The 25079-nt window shown below is 40.8% G+C and overlaps 1 protein-coding gene across 30 annotated transcripts in view; it reads right to left on the minus strand.

Moving 5' to 3' along the window:
- Nucleotides 1-450: 450 nt before the first annotated feature.
- Nucleotides 451-25079, minus strand: part of SLMAP (sarcolemma associated protein) — a 159841-nt gene continuing 135212 nt past the window's right edge. For 20 of the 30 annotated variants that reach the window (XM_053292437.1, XM_053292436.1, XM_053292444.1 and 17 more), the window contains 2 exons: nt 23676-23810; nt 13034-14901 (listed from right to left, as the gene is read on the minus strand). In XM_053292437.1, the coding sequence (XP_053148412.1) occupies nt 14812-14901; nt 23676-23810 (225 nt within the window). In that variant the 3' untranslated portion in view covers nt 13034-14811. Of the gene's footprint in view, nt 1379-13033; nt 14902-15969; nt 16060-23675; nt 23811-25079 lie in introns of those variants that run through there. The other 10 variants (XM_053292461.1, XM_053292462.1, XM_053292459.1 and 7 more) reach the window with 2 other exon arrangements.

The raw sequence follows: 25079 nt of genomic DNA on the forward strand, positions 1-25079 counted from the left end.
ATTTCAGAGTGACAGCAGATGAATGAGTCTCTGTACTGTACACATGTTGTATTTTGTACAATTTCATTTTTTAGATGGTATGTAGCATATGACTATGAGATTTCCCCTTTAAAGTCAGAGCCTTATGGTGCTCCTGGATGTAGCTCTGCACCTAGAAAATGCTTGAGCAAGGAGAATACAACTTGTGTCCCAATCCACATGGTGATGTCTTTGAATTGACATATTTTTAATTACATTGCTAGTAGCCCATGGTTCTACTCAACAATGTACTGGATTAAAAAGACAGCAATGGATATTTCTTTGATGTTTCATTCCTAAACTAGGTAACTCAATAACATCTTGCTGAAAGAGTTGCTTCTTAGTAATTCTGGTAAAGATTGCAGCTGTAGTTGTACAGATGAATTATTCACTGATTAGGCCACAATCACATAAATAACAGAGAGAGAGATAGTGAGCAATAAGCAGTAAGCTGTGTCTGTTGCTTTATTGATCCTAAATAAGAATCATCCAATGTATTTACATATTATCTGCCAACAACATTTTCACCTAATAAGGTTGGTAGCAGTTAGATGAGTCAACGTCAAACTGGACACTTTGCATGGATATGTATGTCATGATGGACACTTTTCTGCAGAATCCTGCTCTGTATGATGTGCAGGGATATGGCTTACTTGGCATTTTATTTGTCATCAAAGCAGGACATATGGCTTATTTTATGCACATGAAACTGTCTAATTGACAAAAGCTAAACCAGGCAGCAGTTCAAGAGATGCCTCTCAGTAAACAAGAAAGGAGAAGAGCGAGGAATAAAGCAAATATATATTCACATTTAATCCTTTTATACAGCTCAATCCTATGCATGTTTACTCAGAAGTCCCATTGCACTCAGTAGTGATTACTCCAAGTAAATGTGCATAAGATTGCAGCTTAAAGCAAATGTCCTAGGTACATAGAAACATGGCTCAGCTTTCATGGAATTAACTCCCCCCCCCTCCCGCCCCGCCAACTCCACTCTGTCCCCTCCTGTGAGTTTTAATAAGATCATCAAATCTTAATATGGGACAGTGGTTGCCCAAACATCTCTAAAGCAGCACAGATAACTTCAATATTAAAGCATGCACATGGTGTTCCTATTCTTCTGTATTTTATCTGTGAGCACACAGGTCTTTCTCGTTCCACCCAAATGTATGGAGCTCCTAGAAGCAGAGATAAGGTTTTGCTCCACTGCACAGCACAAGACCCACAATGCATAACTTTAGGCCCTCTTGCTGAACTGGAGTGATTCAGTAGCATGCTGATCCATTTGAAGATGTTCTGTTAAGGATTCCAGCAGAAGGGAGCAATGACCTCAGTTTAGTTCTGCCATCCAGCAGCTATTCTGTTCAGGAGAGACCACAGTTGGATTATGTTTGCATTTTGCCTCCCTCTGGCAATACACTGGATGTGTAAAAATGAAATCATCATTTAACACAACGTATTACAATACACAGATCCTTATGTTACATACATTAATGTGTGCTGTTACTCAGTCACCATGTTGTTTAGCTCCATTGGTACTAATGAAGGCAGTCGATAAAGGAAAAATTTGTTTCATGGGTTTTCCACTGAGTTTTTACTCTTCCATGCCTATGAAGGGACTAAAATTATGCCTAAACAGAGAGTTTGGGACATGGAATTTCAGCTCTCCAACGCTATCACAAACTGGTGAGTATTGCCTACTTTAAACTCAGCAGGATATTTATCCACTTTGACAATCCCAAGACAACAGAGAGCAATTACATTAGCTTGATTTAACTTTTTTCTGTCGGTGTGGCTGGAGGGCAGATATAAAAGAATACCCCCATACCATTTGTGTAAATGCCCGTCTGGATCAGGTGAGATAGAAAGTACAGGACATATTCTAATTAATTGTCTGTTGTATTGCAATATACATAGCAAATGGGTAATTCCTGTTTTTCTCATCTACCAGGTAAGTCAGAGGAATTTTTTTGTTTCTTCTCTCAGACAAGAATGTACATGTAACCTTTTGTATTGCCAAATTTCATGCTATTGCACATAAAGTTCACCAAGAAATTGTAAAGGCTTCCTCTGTTCTAGTAATGGTGATAGTTAAGTAAGTAAATTAAGTTGTTTGATGCTACTTAGGAAGATTTCATTTCAGACTGAGATGTTAGGAAGATATTGCTTTAGACTGATATGACAATATTAGAAGACAGGCTTGTGACTGGTTAGTTGTGATTTATTCTGGTTAATGACTGTAACAGATTCTGATGTTGATCTACATTAATATGTGTGTCTTTAAAGGCAGTTAGGATAGGTTATATTAACCAAGTAACTTGAGTGAACATGCGTGTCAATAAGGGTCCTGAAGACATGCTTTAAAAGGAGACTGAACATTTACTTAAGGGCATGATGCAAATTTAGAGCAAATTTCCTTTGGAGGAGACTGTGGTGTGTGTGTGTACCACACCTAACTAAAGTTTCACACCAATGTGTAATAAAACTCCAACAACCTTTTTCTTGTTGCATGGGGGGAATGCTCAGAACTGTCAATTGGCACAAATGCTTCTCCAACAGAATGGCTTTGAGCAAACATAGTTGCTTATCTATTATCATTGCTCTTCGACACTGTCACTTGTATGAGTGAGTTGACCAGGAAATCTTCAATAGCTATGCTTTAGATCTGGCAATGGTCTGAGGTAGGTAAAGCTATGTATAGAATGGAAGTCAGGGTTCTCGGTCATGAACCCTGTTGCCTATTGAGATCATCTGTAGAAGTCTGGTTATGGTTGCCATTGGCTTGTTTGGTGGAGACTTTGGATCGAGCTTTCCCTGTGGCTGCCCCGGGGTTTGGAATATGCTCCTTGTCAGAATAAGAACATCATCTTCTCTAATGGCACAGTGGGAAAATGGCTTGACTACCAAGCCAGAGGTTGTCAGTTCGAAACCCCACTGGTATTTGGGAACATACCATGGGAACACCTATATCAGGCAGCAGCGATATAGGAAGATGCTGAAAGGCATCATCTCATACTGCGCAGGAGATGGCAACGGTAAACCCCTCCTGCATTCTACCAAAGACACCCACAGGGCTCTGTGGTCACCAGGAGCCGACACCAACTCCATGGCACACTTTACTTTACTTCTCTGTTTGCTTTCAGGAAGACCTTCAAGACACACCTGTTTTCTCAGACTTTTAACTGAAATGAGTTTTAAACTGTTTGCTTTTATCCTATGTGATTGTTCTAACTTTTTATTCTGTAAAATCATTTTGTTTTTACTGTTTTATATTTGTTGTGTTTTAAACTGTGTACACTGCCTAGAGATGCACATATCAGGTTATCATATAAATATGATAACTAAATAATAAAAGGTTTCTTAGATAAGAACCCAGCCACCAGAGGCAAAGTAACTCGAACAGGGAAATGGGACAGAGCATGCCATGTGTGAACTACTGCCAAGAATGAGTTATAACAACTTTTCTGTGTGAGTGGTTTTGCAGTGTTGCATTTATAGGTGATTCAAAAGCATTCCACACCCAGGGTGGGGGGAGGGAGTATGAAGCCACACAATCACCAGTGACATGGGCAGCCTCACATAATCCCTCCTCCCCCCTGAATTTCAATTATGTTGAATGTGAAGAGGTTATCCTTGATGCTCTGGAGAATCAAAGGGCAGCAGGAGAACCAGCTGCCCTATGCTGACATAGAGAGCACGTTGTGCAGATGAGACTCCCAACATACAGTTCCCTAACAGTCCCTCACAACCAGTTCTGGTTGCTGCAGGGTATGGGCACTGGACAAAGGAAGACAGAGGCACAATATCTTCCTGTGATGCACAGACACTGCATAGTAGCCCAAGCAACCAGAACTGCAAGGAGTTTTGAAACTTTCCGGAGGCTTTTCCAAAAGGGTCTCTCTCAGGAGTTGTTCACAGAAATTCCCAGGGGCCTCCTGGGTGAATTCAAATGTGACCCAGGGACCTTGTCAAGAAGGAAACCGGTTTCTATGCAATTCTATCCAATGATGCACACAGAGATTGTTTGTAGCTGGGAAAGATCAGGATACGCCAGGGAACAAATGTACAATACTGCTGGCCTAGGTTGGGGGAAAACATGTTTTGCTCTTTAGTCTGTGCTTGTATTGCTTTTCCTGAGGAGACTCTCCTAAGGAAAGAGTCCCACCATCATAACTCCCAGCAGTTGGGAAATAAGCAAGGAGAGGGAGGAGCTGCCCTTCCTCTGTAGCTTCACCCACATCCGATTTTGGTAAATAGGAACCAAGTCCAAGCACTGAAGCACTGCTGCTGAAGGACTGACTGCCAAGAAATGACCTGGCTGTCCACCAGTGTTCTCTGTAACAGGGATTGCCAGATGATGTAAACCAAAGGCCATTGCAGCAGGGGATGATGGGAGTTGTCAACAGCACCTGGGAATCCCTGTTACAGGGAACAATACTGTCCACCCACGTGCATGGCACCACTTAATGGTAAAGGTTTTGGCCAGGGGAAAGATCTTCTACCAGTGTTCATTGATAAATGCATTAAAATCCTGCTCTGGGATTAATAAGTACAATTTGAGTATTCACAACATACCTTTCTAAAGCATCTTTATGCCTGCAAATCCATATGTAGGGAAAGCTTAATGGAATTGCATGGATGGAAATGAATGATGTAGAATGTAGTGGTCAGCATAGCATAAAGTGAATGAGTTCTGCCAAAAGAAATTTAAATTTCAGCAACTTAAAGAAAATACGGACATGTCTACATATGGTCTTAACACTGTGCCATTTCAAGCATGCAACAATAACTGCTGATGTAGTACAATCAGGTAAGTGGGATTTAGGCTTCCCTGCCCCTTATAGTCATGGTATTTGGCAATACAATTACTACTATGGAAATTGAAAAAGATGCCGCATTGTAGGCCTATGGCATACAATAGCATGTTGTAAAAAAAGAAATATATTGCGACCCAGTGAAATAAATTAAAGCGGATTGGGGATGGGGGAAGTGTTGATAAGGCCCCTGCACTTGGCTAGACAAAAGGAAACTTCCCTAATAAAGTTGCCTGACCATATCTTATTTAAATATTTATACTCCACCGCTCCAGTTCACTACTTCTCAGGGTGGCTCACAACATTAATAAAATAGATACGATTTTCATTTAGATGTGTTTATTTTGCCCAGGTTTGCCCTCTCCTCTGTTGAGAGTATACATCTTACCATGTTTTTAAAAAACAAAACCAGGTCAAAACAGTAGCAAAACTCTTCCCCAGACCATTATGTAAGAATGGGATTGTATGCTATTTCATGTTAAGATGTACAAAGAATGACAAAAAAGCTAAAATGCAACTGAGATACCATTTCATCATTGCCTCAAAAAATTAATGAATTGCCAGAGATCTGGAGTATAGTTATCAGAAGAAGAGAACTGTGAATAGTCTATACATTAAAGAATCTGAATAAACATAATTCAGTGCGAGTCCTCTCTGAAATGTTTCCAAGGTGTGTAACTGCTTTGGTTCCTCTCCCACCTTGCCTGCTGACTGGACTGCCCCTAGGCACAAACCAATCTTTTCCGCAAACATGCAAACTGTGGCCAGTGTCCATACCACTGTTGCGTTAGCAGAAGGATGTGGCACAAGGTAGATCTGCAGACAGAAGCCCCCATTTCAGACTAGTGTTGAAAAGATTGTGCAACCTCTGGCACACCTCTTCAGTGTGGTGGTGGTGCTACTAGTTGTGCAACTTTGTGCAGCACTCTGCAAACTTCTCAAGTGCACAAAACCTCTCTCTAGTGTTACACTAGTACAACATTAGTTTGAATGTCAGCCAGTAAACATTAGTCACTCACTGTTCTCACAGCAAAGCAAATATTATAGTTACTTTTTCTCGCACTCTGCTTTTTGTTTTAAATCTGTCCTTCCTATGCCCACCACACTGTGAACTACTAAGGGAAAAGTACAACACAACTACATTAAGGCATTATACACTCTTAGACACTGGGCAGCTTCACAAGATCACTCCCAAGTCAGTAATCTGGGAACCAGAGGTTGTCAGATGTATTTAACCCAGCTGCATCTCAAGCACTAGAGGAGACTATTTTGCCTGCCTGCCTCGTGATCCTCTTTTTCTGGAACATCCTCCTACCTTATGTGCATTGGGAATCTACATTCAAACAGTGAGAGCATCACCAGTGCTATACATTAGCAATCGTATCGTTGACTTACAATGAATTGCAGAAAAATGGGCAAGTCATTCCTACAGGAACATCACTTACACAAATCACTGTATCTTCTATTGGGCTTGTATGGATGTAAACCAGTGCTCTAATTTTGTCAGGATTCTGATTATGTCAGTGAACTCAAATGTCTGCTACTCCATTTGTACTGATCTGTGACCCAGAACAAAGGACGTATTTCAATAGCACAATCCTGATGAGGTCTAAAGTCTTTAATGCTGCATAGGTTTATTAAGCAGAAGGCGAGTCAGGACTGCCAAACTTTAATATAAATAGGTCTTGCAACTGAGTAGACAGGAGCCATACTATTTCAGAAGGTAATAAAGCACCAACTAATTTGGGGACAGCCTTGAATTAGAGTCAAGATGAACAAGACTGACTGTATGGCTTTGATTATTCATGAGTATTCCCTCAAATGTGTGTTGACAAGTCAGTTCCTCAACATAGTAGCAGTTTTTTGGCTGTACAGTAAAAAGGAGTCCTGACTAAATAGAACCATTTATTCTCTCTCTCTCTCTCTCGGCAGTTCTTGCTGTTGAGCAAATTGCACTAATTTCTCTGTAGTAAACATGATGGTACAACAGAAACTCAATTCCAGACCATTCAAAAATTATTGTCCCACAGCATACCACCCAAATAGCAATTGCTATTCAGGCTAGCTTGAGGCCATAAAATGTATAGATTCTGGAAATTCTTGTTTTTAGTGCATGAACATTTGGAAATAGAATGGCAAGAAACAGCATGTTAAAATATATATCTTCAGAAACACTCAAAAGCTTAGTTGTGCATTGGTTCCATAGAGTCTTCTGTTGAAAGAGCATCTTACAACTTCTGTTCAGCACATTTTTGGAAAACCTAAGTGGTTAGTACTGTGGGCCCAGTATAAATAAAAGTGTGTAACTTTGCCAGCAAGATCCTATGCATCCCTTTCCTTTTGTGATATGCTCTCCTTTACTCCAATAAAGATGGGAGAAGTTAGCTTTTTAATGTTATCACAATCCTAAGATTACAGCAACTGACAATTACGGTATATTCCACTTGCTTTCTATAGATGGCTTATACCAGACAAAAACTGGTAATATTTTGCCACAGATGGGTGCATCATAAACTGCACATTACTTTTTAGCACGTTTTGTGACCATATGCTTTTAAAAAAAAGTTAAATAAGCTGTCAGATCAGGCCCATGGATTAGGACCATGATACGAAAAAGAGGGTCTTTAACCCTACCCCAGACCTGATCCAGACTGCCTCCTCACACACTCTTTTCCAAAGGGAAAAGCTCTCATCGGGGCCATTGCGCGATTTTTCTTGGCAAATAGTGCACATGAGTTCCCAATCCATACTATGGCAGGCAACCACCATGGTTCCAATCTAGTGGCTATTTAACCTTATACACATAGGCGCCAATAAACATTTGTAAACACATGCTTAAGGTTTTGAGTAATATTATTCCCTTGGGTGTATTTCAAACCATACAGTATTGTGCTTGTGGTGGTCAAGTCTCTGGCACCAATTGACTGAGCTGAGAAGATAGGTAGAATTTCACAAGCATTCCAACTGCTTGAGGAACAAAGCTGTCAGAACATTTGTTGTCTAGTTTTTGTGAGGAAAGGGGATATTTGCTTCGGATTAACACCATACGTAGACTCTTGAGACAGTAGCTCCGTGGAGCAGGCTGAGGATTGGAAGAGAGATGTGAGGCATGGAAGGCAGAGAGCCCAGCAACATGGGGTCTAAGGAAGAATGTGGAGAAACAATGGACCAAAAAAATAAAACAAAACCAAATGAGAAGGACAGATGAAAGGAATAGGGTAGATAGATGAGACAGGGAACTGAGGCAAGAAGGGACTATTAAGAAAAGACATAGTGGTAAATTTCACATGTTGATTTGAACTAACCAGCCAATTCTTTGTATACAGGCTTCCATCTGAAGTTTACTTCAAAAATGAAATTTCCTTGAGATGCATTGAATTATAAAATCTGATCACGTCATGGAAAAGCATTAGTGTAATAAGCAACATAGGAAAAAACTTACCATGTCAACTTGTCCATGACTGAATGATTATATACTATGAATTTGCGCTGTAATGTGGCTCAGATCCACCATTAGTTTAATATTCCCACTCTCTGTGTATTAAACATCACAGCTGTTAGCCATAGACATATATTAACCAGAAGGGGAAAGAGCACACACGTGCACACAGGAGCGGAGCCACCATTGAGCAAACGAGTTCAAAGAACCCAGAACACCTTGTGCCCCAGACACATCCCCCACATCTGATGTCAGAAGTTTTTAAAGGCAGGGAGAGCCCCTCCTGGCCACACTGCAAATGCAGTGCTGGTTGGATTTAGCTCCCAAATGGGGCTGCGCGGCCCGGTTTGGCAGCTAAACCATATGCCCCCTGCATCTGACGTCAGACATGGGGTGTGCGGCTAACCGCTCCTTGCATCTGACATTAGATGCTGATGCAGGGGGCAGGGCTAGGGGCTGAGCCCGGGCCGCCCTGGCCTCCCGCCGCACCTGCATGCACACAACTCTCTTTAAAATGACAAATTAAAACGGAGGCAAGAAAATGGCACCCCATTCTAAAACCTGCTGCATTATATGACTGCACCATAGTAAGGACAGTCCTGATTTTAAATCATAAGGAAGAAGTGGGAGTGGTTGATTGATTGATTGAGTGAGTGCGTGCTGTCAAGTCAGTATCAACTCTTAGCAACCACATACGTAGATAGATTGTCTCCAGGATGATCTGTCTTCAACTTGGCCTTTAAGGTCTCTCAGTGGTGCATTCATTGCTGTCGTAATCAAGTCCATCCACCTTGCTGCAGGTCGTCCTCTCATTCGCTTTCCTTCAACTTTCTCCAGCATTATGGACTTCTCAAGGGAGCTGCGTGTTCACATAATGTGTCCAAAGTATGATAGTTTGAGCCTAGTCATTTGTGCCTTGATAGATTGTGCCTCAATGCCAATTCTGGACTGATTTGTTCTATGATCCAATTCTTTGTTTTCCTGGCTGTCCATGGTATCCTCAAAAGTCTTCTCCAGCACCAAAGTTCAAAAGTGTCAATGCTTTTTCTATCTTGCTTCTTCAAAGTCCAGCTTTCGCATCCATAGAGTGTCACAGGAAAACCCATTGTCCAAACAATTCTAATATTTGTAGGTGTAGACACGTCACGGCATCTAAATATCATTTCCAAGGCCTTCATTGTAGCCCTACCAAGTGCTAGTTTGAGACGGATTTTCTTGACTGCTGGATCCTTTACTGTTGACAGTCGATGCTAAAGGGCATAAGCTAACCACCACTTCAATGTCTTCATTGTCAGTTCCGAGGCTGGTTGCACTCTGCAGGCCTAGCTCCACTTATGTTAAAGGACAGTTATCATTCCAGGTAGAAAAGAGAGCTGGATGACGGGATACACCACTATGGTTCCTCCCCCCTTGCATTAATAACTCTGGGGCATGAAAATACCAGGGTCAAACTCAGACAAAGAATATACAATATGTGACGGGGCTCAAATTGATCAGGGCTCAATTCCTGTTGGTGTACATTTGGGCAACCAAGTTCTGAGTTTCAACCCTGCCAGATACCTAAACCAGATAATCGTGCCAAAATACCGCAGAGCTCTGACACAGGTGTAATGCAATGCCTTGCAATCAGCAGTTCTGGAAGGGAGATATCAAAAAATCCCCTACAAAGAACGTACTTGTCTCTGAAAGCTGGGTGTTATTGAAACAACGGCTCATGTGCTCCTCCATTGCCAATCTTACCAAGATATATGGTGCATACATATAACCCCTTTTATTAATTGCTATCCAGGTTGTGCAGACTCTTTTTATCTTGATTATCTTTTAAATGACCATAATGACCTGAGATCCTATAATGTGGCTAAATTCTGTTAAGGAGTTAGTTAAGAATCATTGTTAACTGACCTGTATGCTTAAGTATGTGCTTAACCACTGTATTATAAATCTGTAAGTTATGTAGGTTTTTGTTGGACTTCTGTATGTAAAATGTGCTGGTCTGTGATTGTAATAAAGGAATTGAATTGAGTCTGGTTGCTGTACCATTATCATTAGTTTAGTCTTCTTTACATTTCGTCGTAGTCCTATTTTTTCACTGTGCTCCTTGACCTCCATTACTAAAGCTTGCAGATCATCCACATTCTCAGCAATCACTCAGAAAAATGCACAGTTTCACTGCAGGCACACACAGCATCTGTTCATCGTGAACTGGTCCTGGGCACTATGTGAATATTCCCCATGTGAATATTCAGTTCTATCAGACAAAACCAAAATGTTTGTCTGCGTTGCAAAACAAACTGAACTTGCTGTCACTTTTTCCTTTGGTCAGAACTTAGTCACAGAGTTGTATGGGACTGGTGACTTAAGTCTGAAGATATAAAGACTATCCATAATTAATCTCATCTCACTAGGTAAAGTGTGCCGTCAAGTCGGTTTCGACTCCTTGCGATCACAGAGCTGTGTGTTTTATCTACAGAAGGGTTTTACCATTGCTTCCTCCCGCAGAGTATGAGATGATGCCTTTCAGCATCTTCCTATATCACTGCTGCCCAATGTAGGTGTTTCCCATAGTCTGGGAAACATACTAGCAGAGATTCAAACCGGCAACCTCTCGTTTGCTAATCAAGTCATTTCCCCGCTGCGCTATTAGGTGGATCACTAGACCACTTGTTTAAGATGCTGTGCATACAATGGACAACTGCAGCACTTTCCCCCCATGAAGAACTAGAACTTTTCCTCCTAACAGTAAAAATGCTTTAAGCAGTATCCACATGAGATTGCAACTGGCTGATTATTCAAAATATGTGGTGAAATAACTGAAATCAACATAATCCATAGGGTTTATGTTAGCAGTTACATTTATCCCAGTGGAGCACCTATCACTCTGTCAATAAGGCAGGCACTGGAAGTAGATTGGCCAGGAGAGCCAGGCCTAGAGTTGGTGTCATGAGTGTAAATAGAGTGGTGGTGTAAATGAGTGGTGGTCATGAGTGTAAATAGAGAGCTAGAAACCTTTGGTTAGTCTCACTTGGCAGGTTCTTAAGAAAGCAGCTATGTTTCAACCTGAGCCTCAAATCTGCTTGCTTCATTTCTGCTTTCAATACCCCAGTAGTTTCTTTTAACATTATCTAGGATGTAGATGAAAATCTAGTCCCTCAGTATTATAACCAGGTGCAACAATAAAATCCCAAACACACATACTTGTGTGTATATACCCCTAAAATCAGTTACTTCCAAGTAAACACATTTTGGTTTTGCAGTTCACCAAGTCCAGAATACATAATCCTTTTAGGCATGAAACAGCTATATTTGCATATATTTGCTTATCCTGCAAAGTTTATTTAACATCCAAAATGTACCTTTTCAACAACTTCTTTTTGTCAAGAAAATAGAGAGGAATGGAGGAAGGAGATTGCATTATATTCATTAGACACACCTTCATACATTCCAAACTTTTCTCCAAATCATGAGGTCTTGAAGCTTCTTGTTTTCTAAATAATATCTCTTATTCTCAGGATGCACAGCCTACACCAAATATCAGAATCTGCATTTACAACATTAAAATCAGGCAAGCAGAACATGCAGTCCTTTATGTACATCCATCTGTGGGCAAGATTAGTTAAACTCTAAAGGCCTGCTAAAACATGATGCTGTATGCACATACTGGTGCCTGTACACATGTACATGTTTGTGTGTGAAAGACTATATGCATTCTCAAAGTGATACAGACCCCCTCAAATGCAGGGTACACATAGGAAGTAAACTACTCTATGTGCTTTGAGAACATAAGTGAATAATTGTACCTATGTACAGATTGGAATGTGCATACTCTACACAGATTGGACATGTGTTGAACATTATGTCCAAATAGGGCTATAATCTAGGCAGAAAGGTTTGAACAAGCCCACGTGCACAACCACAGGCTCTCATCTTCTGGTACGCACAGAACTCTTAATGCCTCCTTGACTTTTATCCTCCAATCTATCTTCCACTTTCAAATAGCAGGAAAAAAAAGAGACCTTCTTTCTCATATTACACCACTGTTTAGTTACTACAGTGAAATGCCAAATGGATAACTGAAAAGAAACACTGTGAACTCTAAGCTAGTATCAGTTTGTTGGGTAGATTAATTCAGGGAACAATAAGAAGTATTCTCATCTATGGGTTTTAATCATGTTTTGTCAGCCTGTTCTGGGGAACAAGACGTGTTACAAAGAGCTACCTCCAAAAACAGCAGCTCCTTTTCAAGATTTTCCCTCCATACGGTTTAGTTCAAGTTAACCCATGTCCAGATATCACAATGTGTATTTCTTGTCCCTACTTCACATCTTCGGCTGCTACTGGTGGGGCAGGCCAAGGAAATAAACTTAACAGGAGGACATGGGTCAAATTGTTCTAGATATGTCAGAGAGGAGCCAAAGTGTCAAGGAAAACTGATATCATGGCATCCTCTTCAATATCTGTGTTGGCTAACTTACAATGCCAGCAAAGTACTGCTGCAATGCCAGTACTTTTTGAAAAGACAGTATCTTTTTTGATGTGCTGGTATATTTGCAAGTATAATCCCGTCCTAAGTCCTCCTGTGCTAATATAATAAAAACCAGGCAGTAAAACTAATGTTCATACTAATGTGTATAATGTAGCATTTTTCATTATCATTATCATCAGACACAATGCAAACACTGCTTATAACAGGATTTATTATTTTTTTGTACACACGCTTATCAAAAACCTATGGCTGTCAAATGAGATTCAACTCAAACACTGATAGGGAGAGTAAAGTTATTTTATTAAATCATGCACATCACGTGTGTTAGTGCAAATAGTTCAATCTGTACTCCAGAAATTCTATTGGTTTTTTTTAATATCTTTACAAAATAGATTTAAAACAATTATTTACTTTTAAAAATGTAATTCTGAAGTTAAGCATTTTCAGAATAATATTTGCAATAACCTATATACAAGAGGTACTGAGTACCACTGGCATGTGTGTTTTTGTGGGTGGGTGGCAGCTCCCTGCAACTGAAAAGAATGAAATGAACAAAAAAATGACATTTTCTAAGAGACTGTGGACTAACATTCCCTTAAATCTAATGATCTTCCCATTAACACATCCCAAATAGCTTAAGATAGAACCTTTAAAGTAAAGTGACCCTCAAAACCTCAAAAGGCAAATTATAAACTAAAAACTCTATTTAAATATATTTAACTAGATCTGTTGATTGCCATTAAATCCTTTAAACCAACTGAATTTTTGTTTAAGATAGTCTTCCTATGAATTTCCATCAGCTGAACCATTTCACTTTGCAATTCTTTTTATATTAATATAGACCTTAATGAACAGAGCTGTTGAGCTGTGCAAGCCAACACTTTATTCAGGTTTTAATTACAGTTGCTCCCCATTTGTAAGCCAACACCTACTAGGGACATTAATAGTAAGGCCATATAAACTGTGATGTAAAGCTTCTAATTGTTGACAGCACGTTCTTTCAGCTAAAGTTGTTGCATAGAGGACCAATTAGATTATTCTAACCTTCCAGAAGGCTTTCCCATTTTCGATTTTTCTTCTCCCTTTCCCTAACAATAGAAGCACTCAAGCACCTCACATAATGAAGTTATGCCAATAAAAGTACAGTTAAAGAGACAAATATTACTTCCCCAGTTCGGTTTTGATAATAAATGACTGGAAAAAATCATTTCTATAATGTGATATGTGAGAAAATATGTTGAGTTTTATAGTGTCTATATACATGAAATTTAATAAATTACATTCAAACTAAAAATTGGATCACTGCACTATGTCCATCAGAAAAAAAATCAAGATTTTGCTCCCAGAAAAACCTTAGTCCACTCAGGCACACAACATGCACACAAGAACAGTCTAGACTGATGCTTTCCATTCAATTTCTTCTAGAGCTCTTTAAGGCTGACATTGAATTATACTAGTTCCCCAAGTCATCAATAAAATAGGACCTTTACTGAAGAAAAATATTTGTTTCTGTCAGAAGACTTGGAAAAAGAAAATTGTTCCCAATAGCTCAGTGACTCACAGCAAATTTTAAAAAAAGGTATGTTACTGTACAAATAAAGTCAAACTGAAAGGCACTGAGCACACTGCATCTGCTTCCAAGTATTTAAAGGATATTTGGCATGGTGTCTAATTCAGGGGGAAAATGCATTGCTTTCCATCTGGCAATCATATTCTAAAGTAAAATATCCACACGCCTAACCATTATAAATAATTTTTACCAAGAAGCCTACTTTAGGCCACCATAGCAGTATTTAGAACTCCAACATACTATCTTAAGAATTACATGAAATTGTAAGCAACAATATTGCTCACGATAGAATGAAGTCATAGTTTTTATTCCCTCTTTATAGACAGATACATTTTGTACAGTTTAAAGCAATGACCCTACTGCTGTTCTGAAGCCAAACTTTGTGGTATTAAGAGGTAAAAAGGAAGAGAATGAATCTGGTTTTCCCCCAGTGTGTGAATGATGCCAGCTTCTAAAGGAGGACGGTGTATGGATTCAACAACAGTTCTCATGGAGAAGCTCTGGTTAGGCCTGGGTACAGCACCATGGCTGTCACAGCTACCAAAGCTGCCATCACAGGCATCCAAGGCCATTGTCTCTGTGTGGGAAAAAAAGAAAAGAATCAATACCTCATTTGTTGCAGTGTATACTAAGTTAACCCTGTTGGTTCCTGGCAATCCCTAGCATGTTTCTCATCTGCTGCTCTTGGTTTTGAGAAGTTTTGACTCTGGGCACCAAGGGGTTAGACAAGGTTAATCTAGGTGAAGCAAGTCTTCATGATGTGACTTCATCAGGACAGAACTTAATCGTTTTAGTTCTTATCAGAATGCTTCCTGTTCAACCAAACAGCATGTATTGCTTGTGCTAAAGTAAAACCAGGTGCATGCCATGCCAAACTCTGAATTTGTTTTAATGTACATCCTCCAAGGTCCTGGTACAATGCACGAGGTAAAGTTTACCTGTTAATGTTTAACAATGCATGTTAAACGTTTAATTGCCTAGGTTTAAACCAGATCTGAAATGTAGCACGGTTAATCTTATGTGTATATTATTCATTCCATCTTTTGACAACTTCTGACCATTTTCAAGAATACCATTCCATACACAGGGTCCAAATGCATTTTGGAAGTTACTAGAAGCCACTGCAAGCTTAGAGCTGGGAACAGAAGCCCACCACCTGTTACCCTCCTCTTGTCCTTTTCCTCACCATCTTCATCACAAGAGTGGAAGGAAAAGGGGGGGAAAGGAAAGCATTTAAATCCATAGAAGAATTTTTAAAAGTTGATGGTAAGAAGGAAACATAGGACCAAATTCAATTATGCAAACTCTTCATTTGTTAAGTTTAATTAAACAGGTTTTCTTCCGGACCCTAACTCTGCAGCATCTTAGAAAGTTTACTCCATTTTGTTAGAAACAAACTTGTGTTAGAAGTGGCACAGTCAGAATTTATTAGATTACAATAGGACACTGTTAGCACTAGCACAAGGAAAACAGACAGATGTTAAATGATTAGTTTGGCTTGCCAATATTACACATAATGGCTCATAAAATGAAGGGTTTGCCTCAGGTACATAAATACCTGCTTTTCACCATGCACTGTTTTACAAAAATGGCACAAACAGGTGAGAGGGACGAACATATATGGACTGAATAGTGCTTGTAGTACCTTTCTCTACCACAATGGGCTGTAACACCAAAACAGGAAAGCCAGGATTAGGCCGATGAATACGGCTGGGACGGGTGGTAATATGGAAGGCTAAAGGGAAGGGAAGGGATATTAAAATCATTTTGTGCTATAAAATCAATCAGGTAAAGATGATTTAGATAGAGGGGGGAGTTCAAAGAACGAGTTTTGTTTCAACTGAAACATTAAAGACATCTAACACAACACAACTAGTCTGGCATACAAAGTTAGTACACCACGGTACTAAGTAAACATGTACATTGAAAAAAATAAAGCAAAAAAAAAAGGAGTTTTCTTAAGTCGTCATCAGATGTAATTTAGCATTTTAGGGCAAAAATGAAGTTTAAACTGTTTGCATTTCAGATGGCTTTTTAAGATAACAGTAAGCAGTTATGTTCTTCATGCACAAAACATCCATAGGTTCAACCCATATTTCAACAGTCTCAGTACAGTTTTCAGAAGATCAATCAGGATTTTACATCCATCTTAATCTTGGGCGTTTGAAATCCTCTTCCTCAGATATACCCTTTCTTTCTCTACCTGCATACAACTGAACACTTGCATCATTGTGTAATCTCAAGAAATGTTTATGGGGGCCACTTCACACAAGATTATTACACAGATATCTTACACAGATATCCACTCCATTTGGAAAACAGGAAATATGCAAAATACATATATCACTATAATTCTAAAGTGCATGTATTTGGACTTGTGTGTTTATGTTCTTGACAAATGAGGGTGCTTCCTTGTAAGATTTAGGAGAAGATTACAATTTTTGATTATACAGATTATACCTTTTGGGGAAGTATAATGGAATTACCAAATTTCAGGTAATTGAGAACACTTTTCTGCCTGGCAAAGAACAACCTTTAAAGCTTTATCTTCTGGAAATATAAACTGAGTCACAGAACCCTGCAATGTCACTGATGGGCTACTTGAGTTCAAATGCTAAAGGATGTTGTGCACCTGAAGCAGATTCCAAACAGGAACTAACTACTCAGTATGATAGTACTGTAGTCATAAGGAACACAGCCCTAGTCACATCCCCAAAGCATTATATCATCATTGCCTCTGATTCAGCAGCATGAGTTCTGAATGCACCTAAGCTTCCCATTCTCTTCTACAAGGAAAATGCTTGGTGAGCACAACGGAATTATCTCCCTTGCAGGGAAGAGAACGACAGATCTGTCTGTACATGGTGTTCAGGATCACTGACAGTGAGAGAGATGCAGCTGAGATATGCATAACATGCTGCCTCTTGTCAGTAGTGAATACATGTTATGTGGTACAGAAGATATAGAAGGAACACCACGCAGCTTATATTTCTGTGAATGTTCATCCAAGCCTGATGAAAAGAATAGGATTACAAAATAGGAACTGTACCATGTCAATTTCACTTCCTCAAGGACAGTGCTAAGACTTCAATTAGGAATGGTCCAATCCTCAGTCAACACTTGCTAGATTAACAGTATAGGGGCAATTCCACTTACTTATCTGTCATATTTGCACATTGACCCAAACTTCCGTCTATGGGTGGTTTACAAACAACAACTTGGTAAAGACATGCTCCTCGGTTTGCAGAACAGCAACTGAACATAAATAAATTTGCCCAGATACTGTCTCATAAGAACAGCAGTCATGGTAAATGGGAAGTTATGGGTGATAAGCTCATGTAAGCACAACAGGCAATATCCAACAGAATAGCAAGCATGCAAGTGACTTGGGGGGGGGGGGCGGATTTGCCAGCAACAACAAGAAAGTTGCGTCAACAATAAGACTTCAGTGCAATAATACCTAATGTGTGGAAAGACTACACATAATGACCCATGCTGATTCCACCCAATGTTATGGGTAATTCTCAACTGTATGTAATAAATGATTCAATATCTTTTATAATTTCAAGCTTATGTTTTTGAAAATTCCCGAACAAAGATCTATAGTTTTAAATGCATTAAGATTTTAAGAATTTCCATGCACTAGAACTTTTTGATATTAAAGATGTCGGAGCATAACATTTTTTTACTATTTATTCCGTTAACAGCTATAATTATCCTACAGGGATCAATGTAAATAAGCCTATTTGTTAAAAATCCAACATGATACTGACAGTTATGTCTCAGCTATTTACCCATTTCTAACCATATGCTGCCTATCTCACCATAATGATGCCTTCACAGATAACATCAGTTATGCTATTCAGACCAAATTGGTTTCAACACACAACTGTAACTCGTTGCGATCAAATGTAGAAAGCTAATCTTGGTTAAATCGAGCATGTGACAGCTGGAATGCATGTGACTGGCTTAGCCATGGATAGCATGATGGAAAGAACAGGATAATCACACAACCGTCAGGGACATATTTTCAGGAGGCATAGTGAGCTTGAGAAAGGGGAGATCAGCTAAAATCAACCCTCCCCCACAGTGCCAGCACAACACTCTTCACGAAGCCCACCACCTATTAAGATCAGGGAAGGTGTGGTTACCACCGGCTCATTTGGTGGTGACCCAAAACTGAGCCTTCTCTAAGGTTGCTTCAGAGCTCTGACATACACTGCAAATGAAATCAGAACCTCCGCATCTCCAGCTGTTTTAAAGTAACTTTTGAAAATACATCTATTTTATCAGGATTTTAGTTTATAATGTTTTAACGTTTTATTGATGGTTATTTTAATTTGTTTTATATGAGTTAAGGATGTAACCTATGGCCAGATTCAGACATACAAGATAACCACAGTTGACCATGGCCAGGGTTACAATTACTAACTCCAATTTGTGGCCAGCCAAACTGAAGTTGAAGAAGAGGGGAGCCCCTCCCTACTGTACGACCTTCCAGTCCGATCCCAGCCAGCTCAGCAGCAAGACTGTGGGCAAAGCCTCACCATGTCAAAGGCTCAGCTGTGACTGGCTATGATCTCCCGGGGGGGATGCTGAGTGTGGTCATGCATTTTCGAAGTGCTCCACCTGCCTTCAGCAGAGGAAGTGCATTGAAAGCCCTTTAAATGCCCTGCAATGCCAGCGCTACTTCTGCCAGCCATGCCACCCACCCTGCAAAATGGCCCCACACCCCAAAAGCACCATGCAAACTCAAATTCCTAGCAGGTTGGGGGCCTGCTGTCAGTGGGGACGGGGAGGGGAGGAGAAAATCTGCACTTGCTAGAATGGGATATGCAGATAGGGGTAGGGCAAAGAAGTGCTGGGGGAGGGGGTCTGTCCCACCATGACAAGGGAAGATCTTGCAAGCGGAGAACACGGCAGAGCCAGCCAGACCCATCACAAACTTGCAGCAAGCAGCTTGCTGCCCAGTGGGCTCACATTCTCATGAGAGGGTCAGTCTACTGGGGATATGGCTGTGACCACAATGGCACTAGCTCCACCAACAGACTGCGAGCTCATGATCTGAGCCACTGGGGAATTTAACCACGAGGGGATTCATGGGGGCTCCATCCTAGTGGGGCCCTCAACTCTCTTTGGGCCAACTGGACAGTGCATTTACTCAAATTTTTAAATCCTGGGTGCATCGTATGCAAACCGATGGGAAGGGGAATCGCGCGAGAAGGCTCTTTCCTTTGCTCCCCTGGCCCCGGGACAGTTGGGTTGACTGCAGGGCTGCGTGCGACAGTGTACCTGTGCATAAGTGCGAATAGCCTGCCCACCACTTCCCAACACAAAGCAACACAGCTCTACTCTGAGCACCTATGGCCTGACACTCTCGTGAACAGGCATAGCCCGCCTGGACATTTTGTATCCACACTCCTCATCATGCCTTGCTCATGAGTAATAGCAATAGCAATAGCACTTACATTTATATACCGCTCTATAGCCGGAGCTCTCTAAGTGGCTTACTATTTAGCATATTGCCCCCAACATTCTGGGTACTCATTTTACCGACCTCAGAAGGATGGAAGGCTGAGTCAACCTTGAGCCCCTGGTCAGGATTGAACTTGTAACCTTCTGGTTACAGGGCGGCAGTTTTACCACTGCGCCACCAGGGGGTCTTGCTCATGGCCTTGCTCACCTAGACTCCCCCTTGGTCCTTGCTTGTGTGTATGCGTGGTGGGGAGGAAGGCATAGACACTGGCACAGACCTTTCCACCCATTCAAAGGGCGCGAGGATGGTCCTGGTCCGACCTTGCACCATACATAGATCTGCCAGCGTGGAGATTGATGGGAGAGAGGAGCCCCCATTCTCCGGCCACCCTCAGACAACGGGATGGCCGTTCCAGGACGATGGCAAGGCTATACATGTACACATGGGCTGCCGAGCTGGCAAGGTGCATGGTTTTGCAGCAGCTTGTCTGCAGTCCCCGAGACAAGGAAATCGGTCTCCGGGGTAGCACTCCCCATGAATGATACCTAGAAAACTTTCTTGCTCTGTTCAGAGAACCCGTGGCCTGATGCTCTCGTGAGGGAGGTGTTAGCACGTGAACGGGATGTTTTGCCATTTGGCATCATTACAGATTTGTATGGGCAATTCTCTTCTCTTCCCTCTGATGGTCCTTCTCCCCTGACCTTTCACTCTCATGCCTGGCCACTGAGCCCTGGATCAGGTGATTGGATACCTGAAAAAGGATCTCAGTTGATCCAAGGCTGACCGTGGTGACCAGCCTTGATCATGAGCAAGCCTCTGGGTGCACAAATCCCCAAAGGGGAAGGGGTTGGGCCACACTTTCTGTGAAAAGAATAGAACTTGGCTGCTCCAGCTTCCTTGCTCAGGTCTGCCGTTTGTATTCTGCCCCCCCAAGCCATTTGCCCCCCTCCCAGCGCTGTGATGGGGTGTCCTGCTTGTGCGGCCACTTGGAGCATTTGTCCTTGTGAACATACATGACAGCTGCTCTCTTATCAGGGAGCAAAACACTGAGTGCCCATCCTGTCTTCCCATGCCCTCATCCCACTGCTTCCCAGGTGGGAGAAGCAAGGGACAGAGTGGAAATGGGGAGTGTGCGGCTTGACAGGCTGGCCAGTCTGAGATGGGGCATGTCAGCATCTCTGTAGCCTGGCAAATCCAGAGCTGCACAGCTGACAGGAGGGGCGTGGCCAGTTTTCTGAGAGGCTGCTAGCAAGAAGTGCCAAAAGCACGGAGCAGCCACATCCCTGCGGTGGGTCTGCACTGCTGCCTCCATGATTGGGGTTTGGAATAGGTGTGAAACCATGGTTCACAGTGGGGCATCATGCTTTGGCGGTTTTTGGTGGTGAAGCTTAGAGAAAACTGAAGGTCTCAACTGGCGTTTGACAGGGCAAAATGGAGTTAACTTTCAGCCCGCAATCACACGTTCGGGCATACTGGAATTACAACCTCAGCCAGCTGTAACTGTGGATAGAATGTACATCTGAACTCAGCCACTATGTTGTAAATGTAAACTACCCAGATATTTTATGTAAATATATATGCATTTACATATGGTATGTAAATATGATAGATAGGATTGATATGACAGAACATTAGTCTGTGTGCCTGGCAGTGGCTTCCATGGACTCAAACAATATGTGAATTGGCCCTCTGTTATATATGGTTATCTCATGACACTGAATAGTGGGCTGAACCTTTCCCTCCCTTGTTCCATTATTTTAAAAGATTTGTTTTTACAGTCAAAATTATTTTATATAAAAAAGTCAATATAATTAAAACCAGACGTCTGTGACTTTTAAATTGAAGCATGTACTGAAGTCTTTTTCTTCACAGTTCTTAGCATATGAAATTGGTATCTGGTACTCATACCTTAAGAATATGATCACTGGGTGATCACGACATGCATCAATATGAAGAGACCCAAAACAGCAACATATTACTTTAATTCAGGCGTTATCCTTGACTACCAGCTGAGAAGCTATTAACTGTGAATCTGAATCATGATAAAGAAAAACCTACTTTCCTTAGAGAGCATTTCCCAAGATAAATCTCAGGAGAGTTTTCTCTCAAGCCAACCTGCGAGGGAACACAGAACTCTTATCTGAGTCTTTAGTTGAAAAGCAATATAAGTTGGACAATCTAGTAAGAAGTCTCTGAAGCTATTATCTTTAGGATTTTTATGATGATGTTTTTTTAAAAAAATAAGGGAAAGTTCATTTTAGCCTGTGAGTTTTCAGAAAACTAAAGATTTGGAAGCTACTTGTTTTAGTATGAATTCAAGGTATCCCTACTAAATACTTCCCATCTCCTACATCTGAGGGATGGCATTGTAGCTCAGTGGTAGAGTGTCTGCCTAGCATGCATAAGGCCCCAGATTCAATCTCCAGCATCTCCTAGTAAGAGTGAGAAAAATTCCTGCCAAAAGCCCTGGAGAACCACTGCCAGCAGACAATACTGAGCTACATGGACCAATGATTTGATTCAGTTGATGGCAGTTTACCTCCCTTTGCTGGATATTTTTTAAACTAATGGATTAATTTTGTTGTATGACTCACATTTGTTTGTTTTCAAATCACCCACTTGCCCTGTATATAAAACTCCCCTCAAACCCCATTTCTAATCACTGAACTATAGGAACTAAACAACATTTCAGATTATTTGTACATTGTCCAGCCTGGAGAGAAATGTTTCTATTACAAAAAGGGTAGTCAAAAGCTGCTATCAGCATATTCTGGTTCCTCTCGCTGGCAGGCATTAACTGCCTGCTTGATATTCTTGTTAGGCTAAACCAGGGATAAAGTTTTTATAACTGAGCAAACATTCATGTGGATTCTTAGGGAAAATCCAAACAAGAGATTAAATCCACAGATGCTGCATTTTAACACAAACCTCTTCACATGAACCTCTGCAAAAGTGGAAGCATCGTTGGGCTGCAACCAGCCCTTCTTGAACAGTATACTGACTGGAACATGTATTGGAATGGGCTCCAAAAGCAAAACAGCAGATAAAAATACACCCGCAAATCTGGTTGCAGTTTTAGTTGTATCTTATAGGGTTAAAATGTATTTTATAGTGTTTTCCAGGATTTTTAACTTTATGTTTTGAGTTGCTTCTAACATAAGCTATTTTAATAGAAAAGAAACTACTAAGTTTATAAAATAGTACCTTGAGAGCAAGAACTGCTTTTCAAAATGCAGGCTTATGGGCCTTCAAGTGCTTCTCCCTAGTTTTGTAGGTTCCTAACCCATCTTAAGTGCAGGACATGGCAGAGTGATTCTACACTGTTGCTATAAATGGAAGACTTCAGACAGAACTGGGATCAGTGACTGGCAATCTCATTTGGATGATCTGGTTAATTACAAATATTCTAGTTATTAGGGGAATACTAGTATGTCTGAGCTCTGCTTGCCCTGATGCAAACAAGGAAGTTCAAATGGTAGTCATTCATGCTCTCAAGATAGAGAAGTTGTCCAAGAAACCATTTGTTGAAACCATTTGTTGATGGAAAATGCTATTAACAAACTATGTGCAGTTCCTTTTACTGGATAGTTTCAGCTAAAAAGGTGTTCTGAAATAAAATGCTTGTACAATTATATGTACTGAAATGTTTTAATTGGTCAGATTGTCACCTTATAGCGGGTCAGCAATTTCAAAGAAACTGAAGCCAAGAAATACAAGAATTACCTGAACTTTGTTGGACCAGTGAATGCATGTAGTCTAAGCAGCTTTGCAGAATGTTCTTTCCAAAACCTCATTCTGTATGTCCAATACGCATATTCTTAGAACAGAAATAAAACAAATAGCCAAAATCTGACACATGCATTATACCAACTTACATGGTTTCCTTTTTCTTGTAGCAGCTTCAGGTTGTCTTTACATTGTTTGAGCTCATCTGTGATTGATTGCTTTTCCTGCTCAGTGATCTCAAACTTCAGCTTCAGCTCTGAGAGTATGGTCTGTGCCTTTTCATACTAAAGACAAAGAAAAAACATATCTACAGACCCATTTAAACTAGATATGAGAGGTTAAAGATCTTTGGGATACGTCATTAAGCTTTTTGGAAATAGATTATACAGTGGACCAATTCAGAGGTTAGAAGGAGCTTGGACTGCATCATGGTCAGGAGAGTAGTGAGAGCCCTGAGAGCCCGGAGAGAAGCCACCAGATGTGCTGGCCATGCCCTATCCACCTACATCATCACGCACTTTCTGTCCAGCCTCAGTGATAAGGAGGGGTGGAAAATGTGGGGAGAGGAGCAATGGAGTGGAGGGATACAGGGGCTCTTTGGCAGTCCCCCTGGCCCAGGGACATTGGCCCCACTGACCCTATGCACCTGATCCTGGTTTTGCATTACATCCCCTGACCTCAGGCATGCATGCTCCACCCTCCCATTCATGCACAAAGGGAGAAAATGATTCTACTTCTTTGCATATGAATGAGGTTACGGAAGCATACACTCCTGAAGCTAGGAGATGTTGCACAAACCAGGATTCAATCCTGCTCTGCATGATGTATGAACTGGGCCATGGTCTTAATACTGACATTTTGAGGCAATAGTTTAATTTTCTCTAACTTCAGTCATAGTAGAAAAAAGCTTGAATGCACATCCCTCACCCTTGCACTTGATTTAACAAGAATCTCAAATGAGATTTAGTAGATATTGTGAGTTGGGCCTTTTGTTTGTTTTTATAATATGAGAAACATCAAGGATAAGAAGAGCCTCTCTCAGGTCACAACTAGTCCCAGAGTCTCCTACTCCTCTCTTTGCTGGAAGCAGGGAACCACAATGATGTCACATCATATGTTTTGAATTACTAGATCTGACTAGGCGGAGATGAGCAGGAAGAGAAGATGAAGGTCTACAGTTAGCAACAGCAGCGGTAGTCCTGCCATAACATCTAGTTCCAGCTTTATGTCTCTAATAAAGTTGAACACTGAAATTTATTCCATTTTTATACGATACTGATACTATAGGGTCCTGTTCTTTTCCACTAGATGCCTAGAACTATCTGTATATACGTTTGTAGTTTACAAGTTATTCCCTGATAGATTTTCAGGAGAGAGCGCTCACATCTCCTGAATTAATAAGAACATCTGTTCAAGATATGAAACAGTATCTATTTAAATTCTCTGGAGAAAAGTTAATATTTAAAGTAAATCTAACTACCCATGAGGATTTCTGCTGAAAATACAAAATCCTAACATGTGTTATTTGGCTCAGACTTATTTCTTTTGGGGAT

This window comes from Hemicordylus capensis, chromosome 2 (genome assembly GCF_027244095.1).
Source record: "Hemicordylus capensis ecotype Gifberg chromosome 2, rHemCap1.1.pri, whole genome shotgun sequence".
Lineage (NCBI taxonomy): Eukaryota > Metazoa > Chordata > Lepidosauria > Squamata > Cordylidae > Hemicordylus > Hemicordylus capensis.